Here is a 22,693-nt window from a genome sequence, read left to right on the forward strand (position 1 = left end):
TGCCAACCACAGAAAAAAAGAAGTCATTGTTTTAACAGCCAATTAGGTTCTGGTTGGCATATTAATAACAGTGGGTGGTGTCACAAGAAACTTCGCTATTGCACAGAGTTATAAAAAAGATTATCCAGCATAATTCATCAGGGAACTGGCTAGAATTTGGCATTTTTCTTATGATTTGTGACCTTTCACGTGAAAACGTACACCAAGGATTTTGTGTTAAAGGGCTAAAGCCGTTACTAAAGCTGTTGGGTAACCTTTGACAACCCGTTGAAAGCTTTCAAGAAAGCATTGGAAACGGTTGTGTTTATTCCTTGCCCATTGGAGGTGTTGAAAAAGGTCGTTGGAATAAGCCATCAGAATAATTCCTTTTATCTGTTGGAGATGTTAAAAAAAAGTGTTGTTCTAACACATTGAACGTCGTGGAAAAAGTTGTTGTGAATTCATTCTATCCATAAGCCAATGTTTGTCGTAGTGATCTCTCTTTTCAGCTTCAAAGGCAGGCAAGACGGCATTCTCTGCTTGTCACTTCAAGTCTTTAGTTCGATTGCTAATAAAATGTAATTGATGGAATCATGATACAACATTTATCAACTTGCTGGAAGTCAAATTCATCACTTTGCCAAAATAGACAAGTTGAGTTGGTGAACTAGGATGTACATGTAACTGCACATTTCTCATGATCAGTGAGGGTAATGTAAGTTAGCTTAATCTTGTGAGTAAAGTTTATAAAACCCTTTCAATGATTCCGCAAATAGCGCCACAGACAAAGCATAACAAAGTAAGCTTAATTAATCTTTATTTCAATGAATGCTTTCGATCGTTTTTGTTTATCCACTTTCACCACAACTGTGGTGGGGGTCGCACAACAGAGCGAGGCTCCAAATTAAGTGCGCCCTTTTTACCCTCCCAACCATGATATACCACAGAAGACAGACCACAACACCGGGAACTACATGCCCTACTCTTTGCGACAAGTGTGCGGGTTCTTTTACGTCCCACAGGATTAAGAACATTGAAGGGTTGTGAGACGGGACCTCCAGCTTTTCGTCCTTATCCGAGAGGACAAGAGAGTCTAACCATTTGCAGATGTAATTACAAAGGCAGCACTTTCTCCTCAGTTATTTAAAGACCCTGAGTGTTGGTCCGGCTGGAGTTGAACTCAGGACCTCCCGCGTGACAGCTCGGTGCTCAACCAACTGAGTCACCGGTGCGCGGGCGTTATCAAGTTCGATATAAGTGAGGACAATGTGTGAGCCAGCAAGCCATGTGAGTCATGTGAACCATGGCTGCGAGCAATGCAAGCCATCGTGCAAGTGACACAGTTATTGAAAGCTACCTCTTTTAAAATGGGTCCTTAGACTTAAATACTGGTTATCATCGTTATTTGAAATGGGTTCTTACTCTTAGATGTGAAACTCTCATGGCTCACATAACTTGCTGGCTCACAGATTGTTCACACACTTAATTTTGAACTCATGTAATTATGTGAGAACAGACCACCACGTTCATCCGGGTAACTGCGCTTGCAAGCAAAATTATGCAAATCTCAGCATGTTGCCTTCTTGTGGAAAGAAATTGACACCTGCTTCATATGAGGCAGTCTGGCGCCAGTGGTTAGGGTGCTTGCCTTGATGTCCCCAACCCTTTGACGTCCAAACCGGCCGAAACCGGCCAGACTTAGTATTTTACTCTGTCTAACGCCAGACGATTTTACTCGTCAATGGGGAATCCCTGGGAGTCAATGGGTTAAATGACCTTCTAATTTCATCCAAAAAGGATTTTAATTTTTTTTTCTTGATAAATTTTGTTAAGAACACTCATCATTGGAATGTTGAATGCTTTGTTTGCTTGGATATGCGGTAGTTTTTATTGTCATTTACTTGGTATTCCTTAGAATGAAAATTTTTATTTGAGTATATGAAATATTTTGAGTACCCTTAGTACCAGAGGGTTTTTGTTTCTTTAGCATGATCTCTATGAGCGGTGAAGCTGCAATACCAAGCAGCCGTGAGGGGAAAAAAACCCTCTGCTCACTGCGGTTGAGAACCACTATCTCACTTCCATGATTTGAGATTATGAACACAGCCACTAATTGGTTTTTGTAGCCAGTGCCAGTTACTTCGGAGTGAAAAATATCTAACACTTAATTTCACTGGTTGAACGGCAATAGTGCATCGCAGTGGTCATAAAACCGGTTTTTAGTGTAAAGAGTGCTTAGAAAACAAAAATGGCAGTGTGCATGTAAGGCTGTGAATTTTGAGCAAGCATTTAGCGGTGCAGTATGATACGCACTAAATTCTGGATTTTCAGAGATTTTAGAATTGAAAATTGTTCAGGAAGAGGCTTTACATCTTTTCATCAAGGGTGAGGATGTGTTTGCAGTTCCTGCCAACAGACCTTATTTCCTTGTACATGTACATTTTGGTTTTTCAATACAGATCATGTGATAATACTCAGGAGATTTGATCCTTTGTCTTGTTCATTGAAAAGAGTGCATACAGGCATGTACAAGCAAATAAGGTCTATTGGAGTTGGCAAATCTTTGAAAAGTTTGTTCGTATTTGCATGATCATGGTTTCAGTTATTCATAAGCTGCCATTGTAGTCGTTTTTTGTCCCTTGAACGCCTTGATTGATTTGGATGTCCCAGATGTGAAAGAAACTCCAAAAATGTTGTAGTGTCTAGCAAAAAGCCAGTCACACTAAACTAAACTGCAACCAGTAATGCTCATTAGTTTGTGGTTTCATGTCACTTCTGATTGGTTGCTGTATGATGGGAAATATACTATTTAGACCATGTGCACAACCAGCGCCATAACACGAGCAACTTTTCACTTTAGGAATTAAGTTAATCTATGACAAATTAATTCATGATAAACTAATCATGTAAAACTTGCAGGTAATCATCATTTTCCATTTAAGTTGTTCAGCCTTCCTTGGTAGCAGTGCAAAGTCTAAGTTACTCTCAAATTAGGATAACCATTCAATTTTTTAAAGATCAACAAATTCAAAATTAAAAAAAAAATGAAAGCAACATTGATGAAGGATGTCTGTCTAAAATTTGGTTTTGTCCAACCTAAATTAAGATTTGGTCAGACCTCTGCCCTTTCAAGAAAGAAAATTAATAATTATTATAATTATTATTAATGGCAGCCCAGGGGCACTGGGTGGTGATGGAGGAGGTTTTGATAATATAGTGTGTCCAGACACATCTGATCAACCCACTGATTCCTAACCCAGAAAATTTTACTCGTCATTTGGGAGGGGGGGCTTCATGAGTTAATGGGTTAATTTTTAGACTCGAGGTTTCCTTTCAATGTAGTATTATATTAAATTCTCAAGCTTCTAATTTTAAAGCTAAACAGAATTTCCTTGGGGAGACAGTAAATCAAATCAGATCAAATGGAATTTTGGTTTTTGGTGAGAGGGGAAAATTGGTGTACCTGGAGATAAACCTCTTGAAGCAGAGTGATGAACAAAAAAGTAAACAAACCCACATATGATGATTGTTGAGTCTTGGAATTGATCTGGTACTCCATTGGTGGAAGACCAGTTCTTTCACCATTGCAATCAGGGTGGTTTTGCTAAAAGGTGGCCTGTGAACCACTTCACAATTCATGGCCACATGACCTGGGCAATAAATAATATTTTTTTAACTCTCACTTCAAGGTTACAGATACTTACCATGACAGACTGTTGACCAATTTACAGTTTACCACACTCACATGAGGATGCATATCTGAGCATACGCTGTTGTATACTGCTGACCAAAAATCTGGAAATGGAAAGCAGGCTGCCAGGCCGGGTCATGTAATACCATAAATGACACACTTAGCAATCTTTTCCTGCTTTTTTGAGTTAGAGAAAGAAATGGCTGAAAGAAGGGCCGAACCAGGGTGTAGTTGGATTCCCAAGGGAGAACTTTACCACTAGACTACCAACGACTGACTGTCAAAAGTAGCAAGGTTTTGGCTAGACATCCTAACACTATATCGTCTAACCGCAAGCTACCTCAAGGTGGTCCGCTGTAAATGTATTTCTTGAGAAAGTATCAAAAAAATTGTTGTTAGCAAGTTCTGAATTTTAAGATGTTCATGGAAATCAGTGAACTGACACACTGTCTTATTTTGGTACATCATAAAGAAATGTGTCTCCTTTTCGATGGTGACTCAGGGACACTCCAAAAATATCAAAGCGCTCCTTGGGTAGGAGTTACATGTAAACCTACAGCCTTCTGATTATTAGTGTGGATGCTGCACTGCTGAGCTATGGAAGGCACCAGTAAACTAGGTTTGTGTGACAATTTCCCTGCTTTTCTGCAAAGACTGGAATTGTCTGAATAGGCATTATCACTGATAATATTTTAGTGGGGTTTGCCCTTGATAGCCTCCTTGAAGGTTGATACAAGTTCAAAACATACATTTATGAGACTTTTTATGAGACTTGTTGTTGATATTTCTTCTGTGTTCTCCTCCTTCACCTTAATTGATATTTTCTCTCCTTTGGGGCTCTTGTTTGAATGTTATACCATACAATTAACATTATTTCTTTTTAAAAGAAAATTAATAAATATTAGCTTACATAGATTCAGTACATGTATTGCATCCAAATCTTGTGAAGGAAGTGCTGTATTGATGTTAATGAAATTACGACATCAGCCCATACTGCCACCAGCTATTCAATTGCAACTGTGTTATGTGAAGTATGGTCTTTTAACCTGTTGATTCTAAGGAGAGAGAATAAATAGATTTTACTCGTCAATGCGGGGCAGTTCAGAAGTCAATGGGTTTAACAACCTACACATCCTCTCAAAAACTATGTCCCCTTTAAAGAAATTTCTCCATAAATGTAGTGAAGTAAAATTAATATCATGAGCGTTTGTCCCTGTTATACTACAGGTACCTTACCGTACTGTTATATTTTTTTACTACATCCTTTTAAAAATTTGTGTTCCTGTTGGGTGTTAGTTAAATACCTTGTAGGCAACCTTCTGTCCTATAATTCACGTAGATCTAAATTGTCTAAATCCAAACTGTTTGTGGAGTTTGAACTTTGAACCACCAAAGAAAAATCCAACTGCATTCAAACCTATTAGGGAGCTTAAGAACGTGACGTTTTTGAACGATAGACGGAAACTGAAGTGGACGTTTTTCATGCCAGGAAAGTCGTCTCCCACGCTTTTGAACTAATTGTCTCTAATATTGAAAAGATACTTATCAATAAGAGTGTGGTCATGTCAAGACAAGTTAAATACTGCTGCTTGTTGTATCCACCATTCAGTGAAACCCTACTTCCTCGAATTTCATACTTTAAGTGGGTTGTTTCTGGTCGTGTCATTTTCCCTCATTGCTAACTTTTTATTGTTATTTACAGGGTTACCCTCGGCCAGGTTTGGCATTTCCGTCAAGTCACTATGGAGGGATGCAGCAACAGTTACCCACAATGGGGCCCCAACAACAACCTTCCAATTTCCATTCTATGAATCAAAGTCCAATGATGCAACAAGACATGGATATGGTGCTCCAACAGCAACAATATCCGCAGCAACCACCTGGCTATGGCAACGGCAACTACCAAGGGTATAATGGAGGATATCAAGGTCCTGGACCTGTCTCACCTCAAACCCGGACACAACCTATGGCGTCATACCAGGGAAGTTATCAAGCAGAGCACGGATATCCTCAGGTGCCAAGTGCGAACCAAGCTATGGGAGAGTTTAGCCCTCAGGCTGGGCCTAATCAAAGTATGGGCATAACTGGACCAGCATCTCTGAGCCTGGCTAATCTGTCTGCCATGAGCAACCGGCAGCATTACTACCCAGATGGTTATAGGATGAATCAGCCAGTTTCTCCTGTGCATAAGCAGTTGCAGCCCAGTGGTGGATTTTTGCAGCCATCTCGAGTTCCGTATTCTCAGCAAGCTCAATCTTACCAATCCAGTTCATACCCTAAGAAGTCATCTTCCTCTCCAGGGCAAAACCAGATGCAGGGATATAACGCAGCGTCTTCATATGCACCTCGATCCAGCACTGGAATGCAGATGCCCGGCTTGCCATATCAGTCGCCGCCCAGTCCATACCAACCACCACACTCCCCCATAATGCAGCCAGTTACGACGTCAGTTCCACAGCAAGACGGAGGGCTTTATGGCAGGCCTCACGAAACCTTAACTCAACCACGACCTCCATTTGGACCAAGCCAAGAACAGTTTCAGCAGCAGCCGCAGCTGCAGCATCCACACAGTTCTTGTATGTTTGTTCAGCCAGGAACCGCGCCATCTCACTCACAATACCAACCTCAGCAGAATGTAACTGGTGCTAAGTCTGCAGCATTAAGCCAACGCAGGGCATCATACCCTGGACAACAGGGTACCAGGAAGATGCCTTCCCCGCCTCTAAAGGCTTCGCCACTGCCACTGTCCCCTTTGCGAAATTCCAACAGTCCCGATTTTGCAAGAGCTATTCAAATGGGATTTGAGGGTAGAGCTTGTGCCAAAGCTGCTGCCAAGAAAGAGAAGGCTTCCTTGCCATCTTCAATCGGTTCTTGTCACTCAGCAGCAGTATCTAAAGGAAAGGATGTTTTTCCTAGGAATTTGAGTGGCAGCCACAAGGGTTTGCCTCGTCAGAAAAGAAGTGCCTCGGATGCTGCAAGTCCTTCCGTCTCTCCTCCAGTCACCAAGAGGGATGAAGCAGATGGTAATGTACCTAAAGAAGAGCACTTAACCGAGAATGTCCAGGATCCCTTCCAGAAAGATGACAAAGTGGAAAGAAAGGAAGAGTCCACAAAACCAAACGGTGAAGTTTCAAAACATTCTCTCGGCAGCCATGAAGGAGATGGTGAGAATAACTTAAAAGACTCGGGTGACAAAGAGGGAGTCGACTCCGAGAGCCAGACAACATCAGATTATTTCCAAGCTCCAACCGAAACAAAGGAACCAGGGATTGCAACTTCAGACAAGAGGAAAACACCATCAGATGTACAGGGGATTGTTGCCACCAACAAAGATGACGGGGGAGAGTGTTCTAATGCTACAATCAGTGACAAAAACTCAGCGGACAAGTACGAAGCTTGTATTGCAGAGACCCAAGAAACTGAGAAGGTTGCGATAGAGAGCATGGAAATAGCGAAAAAGGATGGAACATGTGTGAATGTCAGTGATGATTCTGGTGCAAAGGGAAGTGATGGCAAAGGTGTCTCTAATGCCGAAAATGTTAAGGAGGATGAACTGATTTGTAGACCTCTTACGGACAAGAAAGATGTTAGTTCTCTGAAGTTGGAGAAAGAGTATGGAGACGAAAGTAGCCGTGTTGCTGATGTCACTAATCCAAGCCCCAGTGTATCTGGCAGAGCAAAAAATGAAGAAGAAGAAGAAGAAGAAAAAGAAGAAAAAGAAGAAGAATTAATCAAACATGAGTCAGATCAAAGTATAATTGCTGCACCTGACGGCCCTCTTTCAACAACTGGAAGAGCCAGTCAGTTGCGCGATAGAGGTTTTGATGACGATATAAAAGTTGGTAATGAAGCTGGTGAGACTGGGCCACCTGAGAATGGAGACGATAACACTGGTACGGGGATGCATGATTATTCAATTGATACTGAAGGTAATGCAATTGGAAATATCGAGAAACGAAAGGACGACACGGCTGATAAGGAAGAAATGGATGTTGGAGAGAGAACAGAACCATCTAAAGAGTGTGAAGAATTAAACCGTGAGGACAAATCATTATCTGAAACAGCTAAAGACAACTGCTTGGATACAAGTGTTGAGGGCAAAGAAGTGGCTACTGTACATTTTCAAGAAGGAGCAAAGCCTCAGACGACAGGTGGAAACCCAGATAAGACCGTGTCAGACCAGAATAAACGACCATCGGTGTCGTTGAGGTGTGAGGAGCATTTGTCTTCAGATGATGATGAGCGTCTATCTGTTCCACAGCCGTCTACGTGTTTACCACCGGTTATCAGCAAGACACAGGGAATCCAAACTATAGAACAGCCTACAATCACAACACGTAGCGCCCATTGCCAGGCAACCTCAGTCAAAGCCACCATTATTGCCAAGGGCACGTCCTCTCAGAACAATCAACAGGTGATGGTTGCCAAGACGACCACTGGACAGATGTACCTCATCCAAGGCAATATACTTGTGCCTGTGCAGTCGCTGAACCCAAAATCTGCAGAATCTTCAATTAAAGCTAACTCAAAGGTGAGGTTTGAAATAATTCTTACCTTTATTAACATGTTATTTTGAAATTGACATAAGGCTGTCTCCACCCTTGTGTTCATCAATCAATCGACAAGTCGATGGATTAAGTCGTGGAACCTCAGAAGTGCCGACCTATCGGGAAACGAAACTTGTTACATCTGGGTTTCGCGATGTCGACGTTTTTGGGGAAGGGTCGTACCTCTTGTTGAACACTATTTCATTGCCTGTATAGAGTGGCACTTCCTATTGTTTTCGGTGCTAAATCCATTGTTATTTTTGTTCGTTCTATTGTTCTTTTGACCAATCCTGAAGCCCGTTCAATGAGGTACAACACGAACCCGTTTTTGAGCCACGGACGGAAACCGGGAGTAACCATTTCGCATGCCAGGCCAGTGGTCTCTCCAGGATTTTCAACCTAATTGCCTCAACTAGTGTGAAAAGATACTTAACAAGACAAGTTGATTAGGAAAACAGCTCACTACTGTTTGGTGGCCGTAGTTCAAAAACGTTGCGTACTTTAAGTAACTCCTTTATGTCTTTAGGCTGACTTCTATCATTCTTTTCCGTGAGTTTTTGTGGGGTATGAGTTGGCTGTACCTAATAATAATAATAATAATAATAATAATAATAATAATAATAATAATAATGATAATGATGATGATGATGATGATAATGATAATGATAATGATAATGATAATAATAATAATAATAATAATAATAATAATAGTAATAAAAATGTGTTGTGTCTGTAAGCTACGGGGAGTTGCTGAGACGCAATCAACATTACCCAGTAGAACACCCGACAACTGGAGAGAATGGAATAACATAATAATAACTTTTTTCAAGTGTCAATGGATTTTTGCACTTGAGCACTAATTGGAGACACTAATGAAATTAACTCAAATCAAATCAAATCAAATATTGGTTTTTGTGGCGAGGGGAAAACCGGAGTTACCCCGAAACCTCTCGGGGCAGAGAAGAGAACCAATAAACTCAACCCACATATGAGGCCGAGTCTGGGAATCGAACCTGGGCCACATTGCTGAGCGGCGAGTGCGCCACTCCTGTTTCCCCAATCGTTTCCAACAAGGGTGAATGGAATAATTTTTGTATTTAGTCATCTGAAAACATCACTCTGTCGTATTAAAATCAGTTCGCGGTGGTTCAGGGTGTAAAAGTTGTTAAGCAACCATTCAGAAGAAATGTAAGTGTCACGAATAGCGCGTAACTTTTCGAGTGAAGATGAAACCTTATCGTCAGTTGCTCCTGTTCCCCACAAAGCTTCAAAATCAAATATAGAGAGCTTACCATTTGAATGGAATTTTCGGTAATTTTTTTTGGCAAATAGTACTGTCCTTTCCGCTTTTAGAAAAACTACAGGACCTTAGTTGAACCAGTTGCGCTGAAAAAGTGTTGTCCGGGTGGGAAGAGGAATAGGCGATTTGCATGATGGCGTTATTTACTACGAAGAGCAGACTGCCTTGAGTTGCTTCTGTTGTCAGGCAAATTTAACCAATTATTTCTTTGTTCCAAGGAGAGAAGAAAAATCTGAATAACAAAGCATTTTGACAAAGCATTCTGGTCTCGGTAGTCAAATGACGCCATCATGCAAATCGCCTATTGAATGGCCAATACCAACGACGATTCTCTTGTTGGAGCCTGGTTCTAGAAACGCGAACAAATGGAACAGAAAATTTCGGTCGTTTTGGTCACGGAAAAATCGGTTTTCCCAGACTAAGGGTCCCGTTTACGACAAACGGCAGACTTAAATTTGCGTTTTTACCGAAACTCAAAGAAACTTGTTTGATTCTAGCTAATTTCATTCCAGTTACCTTTACACATATCAAGTTACTTCTCAAAAGAAAAGAGAAATTAGGATCAGAGAATTGTCATGCTTTTATGACAAGCAGCAGATTGTTGTTAACCGTTTCGCGTAAGCGCAATGCTAAATCTAGACAGACAGACAGACTATATTTATTCACGGATGATTCACCAGCTAATATAAGAACAATGTAATGTAATAAATAGATAAAATACTAGATGAAAACTACCCCCCAAGCAATATATACCCGATTTTAAAACTGTCGTAAAAAGAGCTGCTCTCCAAGAATGCCATGACTCAACCTATTTATCCCACGCACTTGTTTCATTAGGCTATTGAACTGCCACAGGAACTCTGTTAGTTTTGCTTCTCCTGGAAGACTGTTCCAAAGCACAGCGCCACCGTGGCTAAAGCTATGTTTATAATAGTTTGTGTGTGGTAATGGAACAGTTAGTTTGTTCTCAGAGTCCCTTAGGTTATAAGTAGTTTCACGCTTTTCAAACTTAGGGAATCAAGGTTGGCCTTAGGCAACTTTTTCTCCGCTGATTTAAAATTTTCACGTTCACACGTAACGTATTCAAATCGAATTTGCCCGTCCACACGTATCCGGGTCCATTCTAGTATCCAGGGGCTCGTTTCTCGAAAGGCCCGAAATTTTAGGGCCATTTTCGGGTGTCACAATTCACTTTGTATCTCAAGAACGGAGAGGATTTAAGTCGTCAAACTTCATAGTCATTTTCCCTTTTGTTACCTTAAAACATGTTAAATGATCGGCTTTCCAAAACAAGCGGTTGGCAGTTTCACAAATGGCTTTTCGGGCCTTTCGAGAAACGGGCCCCAGGACTCCTCTACGACTAGCATGCGCCATCAGGCGTTCCGAGTTGGCGACCAATCTCGTTCCGAGAGTCATCGTTCCCTTGACCAGCAGTCGGGAAAGAGAGACTCCGGTCAAATTCAAAAAAGGCCATATTTGATTGGCTGTTGGAAAACGGTTTCATTTCCTGCCATTTTCAAATTCTAAACTAAAACATCGTCATTTCTTCTGAATTTTTATCTATACCAGGTTGAAGATGATCTAGAAATAAATATTTTTACAACTTACCAGTTCCTTAACGTTTTGTTTTTGAAAATATAGCATTTTGAATTTCCAAATTGATTGATTGAACAAATGTCTCTCGTTATTTTTATTCTCCGCAATTTAAACGTTTCAAGTGTATGAGGAGATGTGTTTATACTCTAGTGTTCTGGCTCGTGCGTGAGTTAAAAGTGAGCGCTTTTTCATGGCAAGGTGAACTCCAGGGCCCGGTTGTTCAGAAGCCGATTAACGCTAATCCCAGATTAAAAATTAACCAAGGAGTTTATTTCTCTAATACTAAATGCCGTTCAAAGCTGATATTCGGCAAAACTATACATTAGAAGAAGTCAATCTTGAAAAAGAAAAAAAAAAAGAAAAAGGATCCTTTCATCAAAAAGTTGAAAACATGAAACAAAAGTTTAAGTTAATCCTGGATTAAGTAAATCGACTTTCGAACAACCGGGCCCAGATGTTTTTGTTGATTTGTAACCGTCTCCCCTCACGCACGCGCAGTTATTCCAGAACCTCCCGCGCTCGTTCCACTGGACAAATGTAACGGAGGGAGTTTTCCATTTACACAAAATTTCCGGAAATTTCGGTGGAAATTTCCATCGGGTGAAAAACGTGTTCCATTTAACTCAGGTCCGTTCGCCGCCCAGTGATTGCGATTTTACGCGCCAAAATTTAAGAATGTGGCCGTGAATAGCCTGGAAGTGGTAAGACCTTTCAGAAGTTGTAAATGGAACACACATTTCCATCGGAAAGTTTCCAAAGGGAAAACAGGACTACCTTTTCAGAAGTTCCGTTTATTCCGGGAATTTTCCAGTGGAACGAACCAAAAACGTGTGTTCCATTTACATCCCAACCGGAATTTCCGGAATTTCTTGGTAAATGGAAAACGCCCGGAGGCTCTGAGAACGAGATTGGTTGGCGACAAGAAAAGCGATAGCGTTCCGTTCTGCGACCATCTTGAATATTTACGCGGTAAAGACAGGATCTGAGTTTAAACGTCATCGGATTTGAGAGTGCTGTGATTCGACCGACCACACGATTCCAAATTCTTTGCGTATTAAAAACTTTCCACTTTGGCTGGCGGATTCAAAAAGTTGCGGATTTGCATGTCGGATTCGCCGGGTACGCGTGGACGGAGGCGAAAGTTGCGGATTAAGAAATTTCCGGATACGTTTAGACGGGGCTTTAGAACTCATTATTTCCTCTCGTTTATGTTATTCATCACGGGCAAAGTATGCGGTACTGGATGCGTACATACGGATTTGGGGTAAAAATAAAAAATGAACATTTTACTGTTGTGTAGTCACACTGTCGTCAAAATTCACGTCGTTGTTTTGCGGACTGCAGCAAAGAAATGTACTAAATGCGTGCTGCACGGGCAGCACGATTAGTTTTCGTAGCTAAACCAATGATATTCTTAGGTTTTTCACGTTGCCATCGCAGAACTGCAGAGCAAATGAACGAAATGCTAAACGCACACTGGGAGCGTGGGCAAACATTGTGTTTGATAAACCCAATGTTTTTGTTTTGGCCGTTTTCATTCCGCCGATGTAGTCGTTTCTTAAGCGCCCAAGTAACTCATTCTTAGATCATTAAAGGTACAACTAACAAGAAAAGAAGAGATGTTGCATGTGGTGTGATAAAAAGGGATTGTGACTTTTGAAAGTTATTTGTTTGCGGCACCTTTTTTGGAAAACGAAAGTTGACAATATTTCACTTTTTAACTTTAGCTTGAAGGCGTTCTATTCTTGGTTTTTAATTTAATTTAATTTTTCCTTTTTAAGGTAATAATCGTAAATCCAGTGAAAATGGGAGCGGAAGCAACGAAGCCACCACACACCACAACTAAAAGTTCTGAGGGAAAAGCAAAGAGCGAAAGTGACTCATCGAAAACCACAGATAAGGAGAAGTTAACCAAGGAGCGGATAGCACTTGTGGGTAACGAGGCGGGTGTGGAAAGGATTGTTAATACGGACGCTTCGGGGAATCTCAAGAACGAACCGAAAAAAACCTTGGAGACGTCGGCATTAGTTGTAGGATCCAAAACGCCACTATCGCAAGCAGTACAAACTACTGCAATCGAGAAGGACAGAAGTGTTAGCAAAACAGAAACCTTGACTGGAAAAAGCCCAAAAAGTTCTCCCGTAAAACAGAAGACAATTTCATCTCCGAAGAAGAGTGGAGCGTCTAGCGACGACTCGATTAGGACCGAGCAAAAATTCACCGGTAGGGGTCGCCCACCCGGAAGCAAGGATAAGCAAAAGCGAAAAGCATTCGTTCATCAGCCGAAGCGAAAAGGAGATGACTTAGATGCTTCTTTGGACGAGCCTTTGTCGAAGCGCAAATTCTTAAAAACTGCAAGTGTTGTAAAAGAAATGGCCTCCTCATCATCAGAGCCTTCGACTGGCTCGAAAACGCCTGTAGTTATAGATATTCCCACGGTCAATGCGAGTAAACCTCCGAAGAAACGTAAAATTTCGAGCTCTAGCTCGCCTGTAAAACGAATTTCTACAAGGCCTCGAGGAGGCGTTGATGGGGACTCCTGGGTTTGCTCTCTTTGTGGAAAACGCAGTGGCTCTAACTTGTTAGGTGATCTTTTCGGACCTTATAAAGCAAAGTTCACTAAGGAGAAAACGGAGAGTTCTCCTGTTAAAGACAGCAAATCTCCTCAAAAGTTGTCGTTATCTGGCCGGAAGTCGTATACAGCTTCCGATGCGTCAGCTGACCGGAAGTCGAATTCCAGCGCGGACGTTAGGGAGGAAGTAGAAACGTGCGATGTGGACTTGTGGTTACATCGGGACTGTGGCGTTTGGTCACCCGGTGTGTTTATGCTCGGCAGAACCGTTCATGGATTGGAACAAGCAGTAGAAAGCGCCGCACAACACGTGAGTTAGCAATTCGATTGGTCATTTCTTTGTGTATTGAATCTAGGAAATTCTGTCATTGTGAGAATACCTCGAATCCGCGAAAGAATGACTTTAAACCGGAAGAAAATGTTTGGAACCAAATTTGTACGAATTTTTTTCAAAAGTGTTTGCATCAGGAAGAAGTGAATTTCATAATCGCTTATTTTCACTTTTATGTTTACCTTGCGCCGCCATCTTGAATGATTGTGACGTATTACGGTTGCCTTGTTTTACTGACATAAAGGGCTTTTGAATCATAACAACAGGGCGACCCTAACACATCGCATTTGTTAACGATAGCCGAGCTCGTGAAATACGCGATATTAAAACTTGATTACTCTTTCTTTTAAGGGCTATTACGATCAAAAATCACCCCTCGTTTTTCTTCACATTTCAAAATTTCTTGTGCTGAATACTCGTAATGCGAAATTTTATGAAATCATTTTTGACGGCAATTTTCTCATTTAAAGGTCCGCCATTACTTGATGTGGTTCTGTCTGATAAGCCCTCTCCTCTGGATCGAGGAGAATATGACACAATTTACATGGAGTGTGTGAATGCTTCTTAATTAGTATACAGAACGCGAATGGGCCCTTTGGAGGATAGTGATCACATGGTACAAATCCGCCATACTGGGACGCAAATTGCGCACTGGGACATCTAAAACAAAGCTAGTTAATCTAAATTTTCTTTGTTTTAGATGTCCCAGTGGGCAATTTGCGTCCCAGTATGGCGGTTTTTGTACCATGTGATCACTATCCTGCAAAGGGCCCATTGGACTATCTGAAAACCAAAAACTCTCCTGCTGCATACCTAATTAAGCCGTATTCAGAAACTGCATGTTTAAGCTAGTGAGTAAATGACGTCACTTTCTCCTCGATCCAGATCTTTTGTCTTTAATGTAAAGAAAATGTATGATTTTTTTTTTCATATATTTTTTACTGCGGAGTATGTAGTGACCATGGCGGCTATGAAGCCACTTGAACAGTTGCGAAAGAAGCCTGCCTCATCGCTGCGATGTTATTGAAGTGGAGGCTCCTTTTAAACACGAAGATGCACTGTGAAAGGGGTCGCTTCACGCTCAGCTTTTGTTCGAATTCATTCAAGCACGACTGTTTAATTATCCAAGATGGTGATCAACAAACTGAAACACAGAGACGGAGGCCCTGGAAGATATTTCTAGTGAGAGAAAAAGGAACTGGGGACTAAGAAACGGCCATAAGGGGCTTTTTTATTGTACAAATTATCAAAGAGCTCGGTTGCGTCCACAGTTGATTGACAAATCATTTGCATGTGCCTAAGGTACCACACCTTTTATAGTGAGTCTTCGTGTGTAACTGTTTTAACTAGTAACGTGGGCAAACCAGGGTCGTCTAAAAAAACCGGTTTCAGCATAAGTCACCAGTTCCTTTGTTTTATTGACCGGCTACTCCCGTTCATGCGTGAATGTGGATTGTTTTCAAGGCATTTTCAAAGCTGCTTAAGTTGCCTCCTGACTGGTGATTATCATGCTCAAACAAAAACCTTTCATGTTATCCGCAGTTAAGCAATATGATACGTCATTTAACAATTATTCGCTGAAGGCTCGGTGAATATCGATGAATAAAAACCGAGACGAAGTAGACGTTTTCGTTCACCGATATTCACCGAGCCGGAGGTGAATAATAGTTTTAGTATAATTGGGTAGGTGATTATTTGAAAAATATGCATTTCCTTTAAAACGGCTTGCAAAACGGCAACAAAACGGCTTGCGGCCATTTTGAAAAAACGCTTAGGTGATTATTGCGTAATGATCACCTCAACGGTAACCAATAAGCGCAAAGCATTTTCAATAATCACCTATGTAATTATACTAAATATTCATATTCTCATATGATGATTTTTCACACGGACAGGCTTTAAAAAAGAATGTGAATTATATCAATCTTCATATTAATGCTTACTTTCTTCTTTTTTTCTTATTTTAGAAATGTACCAGGTGTTCCGAAGTTGGGGCCACCCTGGCCTGCTTCAAACGAGGTTGTAACGAAATGTTTCACTACGCATGTGCGAGAGATTCAGGTACTCGTTTGTTCACATTCTCGGCCCCGGCGCAGGGCTCCCATGTTTGTGTCCAGCACCGAGAATTACGTTCTCTGGCTGGTTCTGAGCCAGGAAGTATGCGAATCCTGGACAGCCGGATCGTATGCTTATTCTCGGATATTATAAAGCTATAGTGGTTATTAGGAGTTAAAACATGAACTCCCATGACCCCTTAGCGTTTTTAGGAGTCAGTGAAAGGTCGTTATTTTGCCGGGTGCCTAGCCATGTGATTGATTCATCCCTCCTCGGAATATCCATTCGTGATCGTTCGTGTGATCTCGGGATGTCCATTCGTGATCGTTCGTGTGACCGTCTCTATTTTGGAAGAGGAATTACGATTGCGTTCCAGATGCATTACTGGTGACACGAGCATAAGCACCAGTCACAAGTCATACAAAATTCAGGACAATTTAGCGAAATTCATTAAGCTTGGACGACCATGACCGCTACAAGAACTTCACCTTTTCAAGTGTTTGTGTTTTTCTTGAAGTTCATTAATCATCGTTTCCCATTCAATGTCTAACTTTGTTCCTTGCTGACTAATTACAGAAGCTTATAACCGCTTGAGGGGGTCAAACATTCCTTGATTTTGTTAGGAGATTGAAATTTTGGCAGATAGCAGCGTGGTCGAGTGGTTAGGGCGTTGGGTTTGCATGCGGCTGCTCCGGGTTCAAATCCCGTTCTAACCTCTGGTTAGGATTTGTTTCCGGTTGTCCCGGATTCAACTCTACCACGCTTTGTAAATAGCCAACTGGTTGCCTCCTGCCAGTTGGGGTTCTTAATGTTTCTGTTAAGTTTGAATTGTTTCTTTCACATTGTTAAAAGTGGGGTGCCTGTAAACTAGCTTGATAGCTAAGTGCACTTCCACTATAAACAAAGCATTTACATTTTTTTTTTACATTTGTCGAGTGGTCAGGTGAACCATTCAGTAACTTTCCCAGGATCGTGTCCCTAGTTCCGAACATTTTGGTTGTCTTCTTTGAAAAGAAGGGCTAACGCTCGAAACGTCAGCTTTTCAAACCTTTCAGGGTGGTAATTCGACCTTTATCAACTCGTTTGATAAAATCAATTTCTGTTTCAATCTCCCACCGACGCAGTACCACAGTTTCTTAAGAAACTAAAAATTTGGTTTTCTTTGAAAAGTGTAAGTTTATTTTCCGTAAATACCATCAAACTTTCAATGTTTTAAATTAATTTAATTACATTCTCCTCACAATTTCAAAGACATGTCAGTAAGACAAGTATTTAGAATCATTTGAATCAGCTTAAGTAAAAGGTGTGATCTTGATATAACACCAAATTCTCGTGACTACCCAACAAAGAAATCCTTGATACTAGTTAGGAGAATGAACATTTCGATCGTGGGAATCAAGGGTTAGCGATAATTGTAAATTCTTGGCAAGTTACGAATAACTGTTAATGATACTGGTTAATTTAGAGGTCTCAGTCGCAAAGGTATTTTCCTCCCATGAGCCTCCATCAGTCGAACCGTTGGAACACGAAGGTAATTTCCTTCTGTTGGCTGATGGTTCTTTGTGAAAGCACTTTCAATTGGGTAAAATTGACCTCTCAGGTACCGCGTTTATATGCTAAATGCTAAACCGAGTTTGTTTATTTTTAAGGTTGTTCCTTCATCGAGGATAATTTTACAATATTTTGCTCAACACACAAGGTACGTTGGAAATGTCATTTTAATTTGTGTAGTGTGCAAACAATTCGCCCTGTTCGAAAAGGGCAGGGGTACTGGGAATGAATGTAAAGTTGAATTTAAGAATTGAACCTGTCACCGGACAAAGCATCCAAGCATTAGCAGGGTGGTTTGTATGGCTGGCTAGATTGTCAGTATTTGCGTAGTTTCTATTGTTCCCAAGTCTTGAGTGTCACTGTTTTTTAATGTTAAGCCTTTATTTCCGGTTTGAATAGTCACATTGTACCTTACGAAAGCTGCTACGTGACCCAGTTTACCAAACTTGGGTCAGTTTCACTGATTCAAATACGAAGACTTAAGTCACTTTAGACAATTTGTTATTGATGGGGATATTTTTATGATTTGGTTCTTTGGTTCATTCCAAGCTCTCTTGTTTGTGTAACTTTTAAAAAGCTAGTACCAATACTTGGCAGTATTTTGTTTCGTCGTGAGCGACGCGAGCAGAAGCGAAAGAAACGTCGACAAAGTGAGTAGTGCATTGCAAAAATTTGGTTTTATCAACGGAGTTGATAATGTAAATGGACCACCGTACAGAGATTCTAAAAGCTGACGTTTCGAGCGTTAGCCCTTCGTCAGAGCGAATCGAGGAATTGTGGGTTACGTCTAGTTTTTATAGTAGAGTAGGAGCTACGCTATTGGTGGTAATATGGCAACGTGAAAAATATAAATATATTAGTTAAATGAAAAGCGTTCGTTAATACCGTGAGGATTAAGGATGCCGATTTGGAAGATGAATTTTTGTTCCAGATTCTTGCGGCTTTCCGTCGCACCTAGATTTATGGAAAGGCCGCAGATAGCCATGTGTTTGTTGGAGTGGTTAGGGAGATTAAAATGACGAGCGACTGCCTTAGATGCATCCTTGTCATTCTTCTCAACATCGCGAAGGTGTTCGCGGAATCGGTCGCCTAGTCGTCTACCTGTCTCGCCAATGTATAATTTATTGCATAACGTAAAGGTTGTGCAATAAATGACATTTGCGGAGGTACATGTGAAACGATTGGTGATCTTAACAGATCGCTTAGGTCCCGATATCTTGCTAGTGTTACGAATAGAAAGACAAGTTTTGCCTCGTGAGCGCGCATATTTGAAAGTGCCGGGTTACTCGTTAGTTTTGAACGTGCTTCTAACTAAAAAGTTGCCTACATTTTTGTCGCGTTTGAATGAAATAAGTGGAGGTTGCGAAAAGATTCTACCAGTCTCGGGATCACTTTGGAGTAATTTAAAAATTTTTAAGAATGATACTTTTGACTGCGTGATTATGAGGATGGAAAGTGAGGATGAATGGAATTCTGTCATTCTTATCTTTTTATACGTGTGTAGTGCTTACTGTCGATCAAATTGTTGGGCGCAATGATGGCCCACTTCGACCTTAGAGTCAGGATAGCCACGTTTTTCGAAGAACTGGCACTTCTCCTCTGATTTGCTGGAAAAATCTTAATAGTAAAATCTTTTCTCAACCTCCACTTATTTCATTCAAACGCGACAAAAACGTAGGCAGCTTTTTAGTTAGAAGCGCGCTCAAAACTAACGAGCAACCCGCCACTTTCAAATGTGCGCGCTCACGAGGCAAAACTTGTCTTTTCATTCATATCGGGATCTAAGCGATCTGTTAAGATCACCGATCGTTTCACATGTACCTACGCAAATGTCATTTATTGCATAACCTGTACGTTATGCAATAAATTATACAATAGCGAGACAGGTAGACGACTAGGCGACCGTTTCCGCAAAAACACCTTCGCGATGTTGAGAATGACAAGGATGCATCTGAGCCAGTCGCTCGTCATTTTAATCTCCTTAACCACTCCAAAAAACACATGGCTATCTGCGGCCTTTCCCTACATCTAGGTGTGACGGAAAGCCGCAAGAATCTGGAACAAAAATTCATCCTCCAAATCGGCATCCTTAATCCTCACGGTATTCACGAACGCTTTTCATTTAACTAATATATTCCTATTTTTCACGTTGCCATGTTACCACCAATAGCGTAGCTCCTACTCTACTATAAAAACTAGACGTAACCCACAATTCCTCGATTCGCTCTGACGAAGGGCTAACGCTCGAAACGTCAGCTTTTAGAATCTCTGTACGGTGGCCAATTTACATGATCAATTCCGTTGATAAAACCAAATGTTTGTATACTACTTCCCCACCGACGCAGCACCACAGTTTCTTCAGAAACTACCCCATTGCACGTTTTGGTAGAACAAAGGACACTCATTCAGGACAAGTTTATGGGCTGTTGCATGCAGATGAAAATGAAAGGGTAAAGGGGGATAATTGTCACCTGAGCTTAGTTTAATGGTACCGCGAGTCTCCAATATCTCAGCGGTAGAGCATCCGAACTAGTAATCGGAAGTTCGTAGGGTTCGACTCCTGTTCGGAAGGACTCGGATTTATTCCGAATAACCCCGAGTCACCATTAAGAAAATATCGTCTCTTCAAGACAAAGATTATCACATGGTCTATGTTGGGAAACAGTATGCACAAGTGATTAACGTCTATTTGTTAACTTCCCTTCATCTTTCAGTGCTGATTTCCACAATCTTACAAGACAGTCATGCGGTAAACTTTAAAGCTCGTTGCAAACCGAATTCCCTTATCAACTCTTACTGACCTCTGGCGTGCAAAGTAAAGAGCTCAACGTTCCAGTCGTGCGGCAGTTGCAGACTGATGGGTTGACCCTGACTGCCCAATTGTGTTTTACTGTTCTTAAGTCTGTTTGCCAGTTGCGAAAATTCCAAGGACAATGGGCCTTAATCACTCTGCGGCCATTTTGAATCCCGAGGGATTGCCCCACCGAAACTCGTTTCCAAGCATTTCAACTCGAGGCTCGTGGTACGAAATCTATTGTCGATGGCTAAAATGGCCGCCGCGCGAATAAGGCCCATTGTTTTCCTGAACAATTTTAGTTATCTCCGAACAAGTTGGGGCCAGTCACGAGAAGGGTGAAACAGCGATTTCAAATGGGCTTGGAAACGTTCGACCAAGGTATTTTCTAACTGACGAAATGGCAAGAGCCACAAATGTGAAGAACCAATCAGGATCTGGGACTTCAAGAACTACGACGTAGCGAGGTCAACAACAACGCAAGCGAAACCATAGCAAGTGAGGAACCACACCGTGTTTCAACGCGCCGCTTGAACTTTGGTGGATATCTTTCCCGTTCTCTGCAAATCTCTGAGCTCACAAAAGGAAATCTTGAATATTCCTTTTAGTTTCAACGCAATTTCTCCCAATTGAATACCTGGATTTTTCGGTTGGTTATGTATGAGGTCATCGAAGTGGATAAAGTCGACGGGCACGAGAAAACCACAAAACCATAGTTTTCTCTTCAAACACTCATACCGTTCAGACCAAGTTTATTCCTGGTATTTTTGATACACACTTCAGTTCTATTCCGAAAGACTTCGAGAAATCACGAACTTGTTATAACAACGGGAGACTGTTGCTCTTTGACAACGGCGTCTCGTAGCCGTCGTCGTCCTCCAGGCTTAAAACTCGCTAATGAGAGAGTTAATTTTCGTCCATCTTAGTGCCAGCGGTGACTTCAACGTGAAAACCATGTTTGTACGTTTAGTCGGGTTTTTCGGTTTCATCTGGTTCGTTTCTTAACTTTTCTGAGCCCTTTGTCCTCTTTTTTCTTGCTCTAGTGGTTTTCTGGAGCCATTCCTAAAATGTCTTCCGACTTTTGCGGTTGTTGCAGTTGAGTGTAATATATGCAGGTTAAGATTTGTTTGGCCACTCTTGTTTTAGCTAGTATGGGTAATTTTAAGTTTACTGTATTGACGAGAGTACCTTTCAGGTTAACGTACTTTTCGTTGTGTGATTCGCGGAAACTGTCACTTTTCAAGAGATCGTAAATCAAGGAATTTGGCGCGTAATGAATTTTATCCAAGACTTAAAAGTAAGTTATTTGTTGCAAAAATCTGCGACGGTGATTTCTTTTAGGGATCAATTTCTTATGGCAGAAAATACTGTGGCAGTTTTTGCGACATGTGTTGTTGCATTAAGAACGTATTGGGTTCGATAGGGTCCATTAGACTGAATTGCTGTTGTGTTGAATCACAAGAATCACAAACATTCCAACATTTTATCTTCTTGTTTGGGAAGCTGTAGTCGCGTTCATCGTTGTTGTTGAAACACTTGGTTTAGACACTTGCCACACATTTAATTTGACATGTATATGAATTTATTCTCAATATTTCAACGCTGGAGTTTGCGGACTAGCGTTGTCTAAGGACTGAAAATAAAACCAGCCAAATTTTGACATTGTGGGTGAGTTTCGATCTTCTCAACCAATTAGCGAGCCAAAGCTAATGTGATCCTCCGGATCGCCCCCAGTCGTTTCAAATAATGTTCAGAGGCGATTGGGACGATTATATGGAAACACTACCAGGTGATCAGGCGACGTAATTTGGAGAACTGGGAAGACAAATTTTAACGCCGTATCCCACAAACGCGCGCGGCCTTAGGTGTTGTTGCCAGACTCTCTCCAATATGTCCTTCGCCAAAATTCCGTGTCTACCACACCTCTGCCATGTTGAATTAAAAAAATAAGGCCGCGCGCGGTTGTGGGATACGGCGTTAAATTTTTCTCCCCAGTCCTCCGAATTACGTCACCAGATCACCTGGTACCCAGACGATAGCTGACGACCCGGGTGACTGACTGACGCGACCTCGAACTGAGTTCTATCCAGACGATCGAGGTCGATCATTTAGGGAACTTAACCAACAGCGACGGCAACTATTTCAGCCTTTTTAATGTGACAAGGGTGTGGTTGTTTCTCATTGAGAATGTCACTGGTCAGAACGGCGCTTAATTTAGGGGAGGAAATGAACATTTATCTTTAAGTGCTGACGTCAAAGGCATAAAACCTCGAATTT

General features: G+C 41.4%; 1 protein-coding gene across 1 annotated transcript in view; it reads left to right on the forward strand.

The window, feature by feature from the left end:
• The window catches only part of LOC137972092 (nucleolar protein dao-5-like), a 23,434-nt gene extending 1,361 nt beyond the window's left edge, over window positions 1-22,073 (forward strand). Inside the window, exons 3-7 of the mRNA XM_068818917.1 lie at window positions 5,373-8,201; window positions 12,895-13,995; window positions 15,984-16,077; window positions 17,721-17,770; window positions 20,337-22,073. Coding sequence (XP_068675018.1) covers window positions 5,373-8,201; window positions 12,895-13,995; window positions 15,984-16,077; window positions 17,721-17,770; window positions 20,337-20,342 — 4,080 coding nt within the window. The 3' untranslated portion in view covers window positions 20,343-22,073. The remainder of the gene's footprint in view (window positions 1-5,372; window positions 8,202-12,894; window positions 13,996-15,983; window positions 16,078-17,720; window positions 17,771-20,336) is intronic.
• Window positions 22,074-22,693: the final 620 nt, after the last annotated feature.

The sequence above is a fragment of the Montipora foliosa genome, chromosome 9 (genome assembly GCF_036669935.1).
Source record: "Montipora foliosa isolate CH-2021 chromosome 9, ASM3666993v2, whole genome shotgun sequence".
Taxonomy (NCBI): Eukaryota; Metazoa; Cnidaria; class Anthozoa; order Scleractinia; family Acroporidae; genus Montipora; species Montipora foliosa.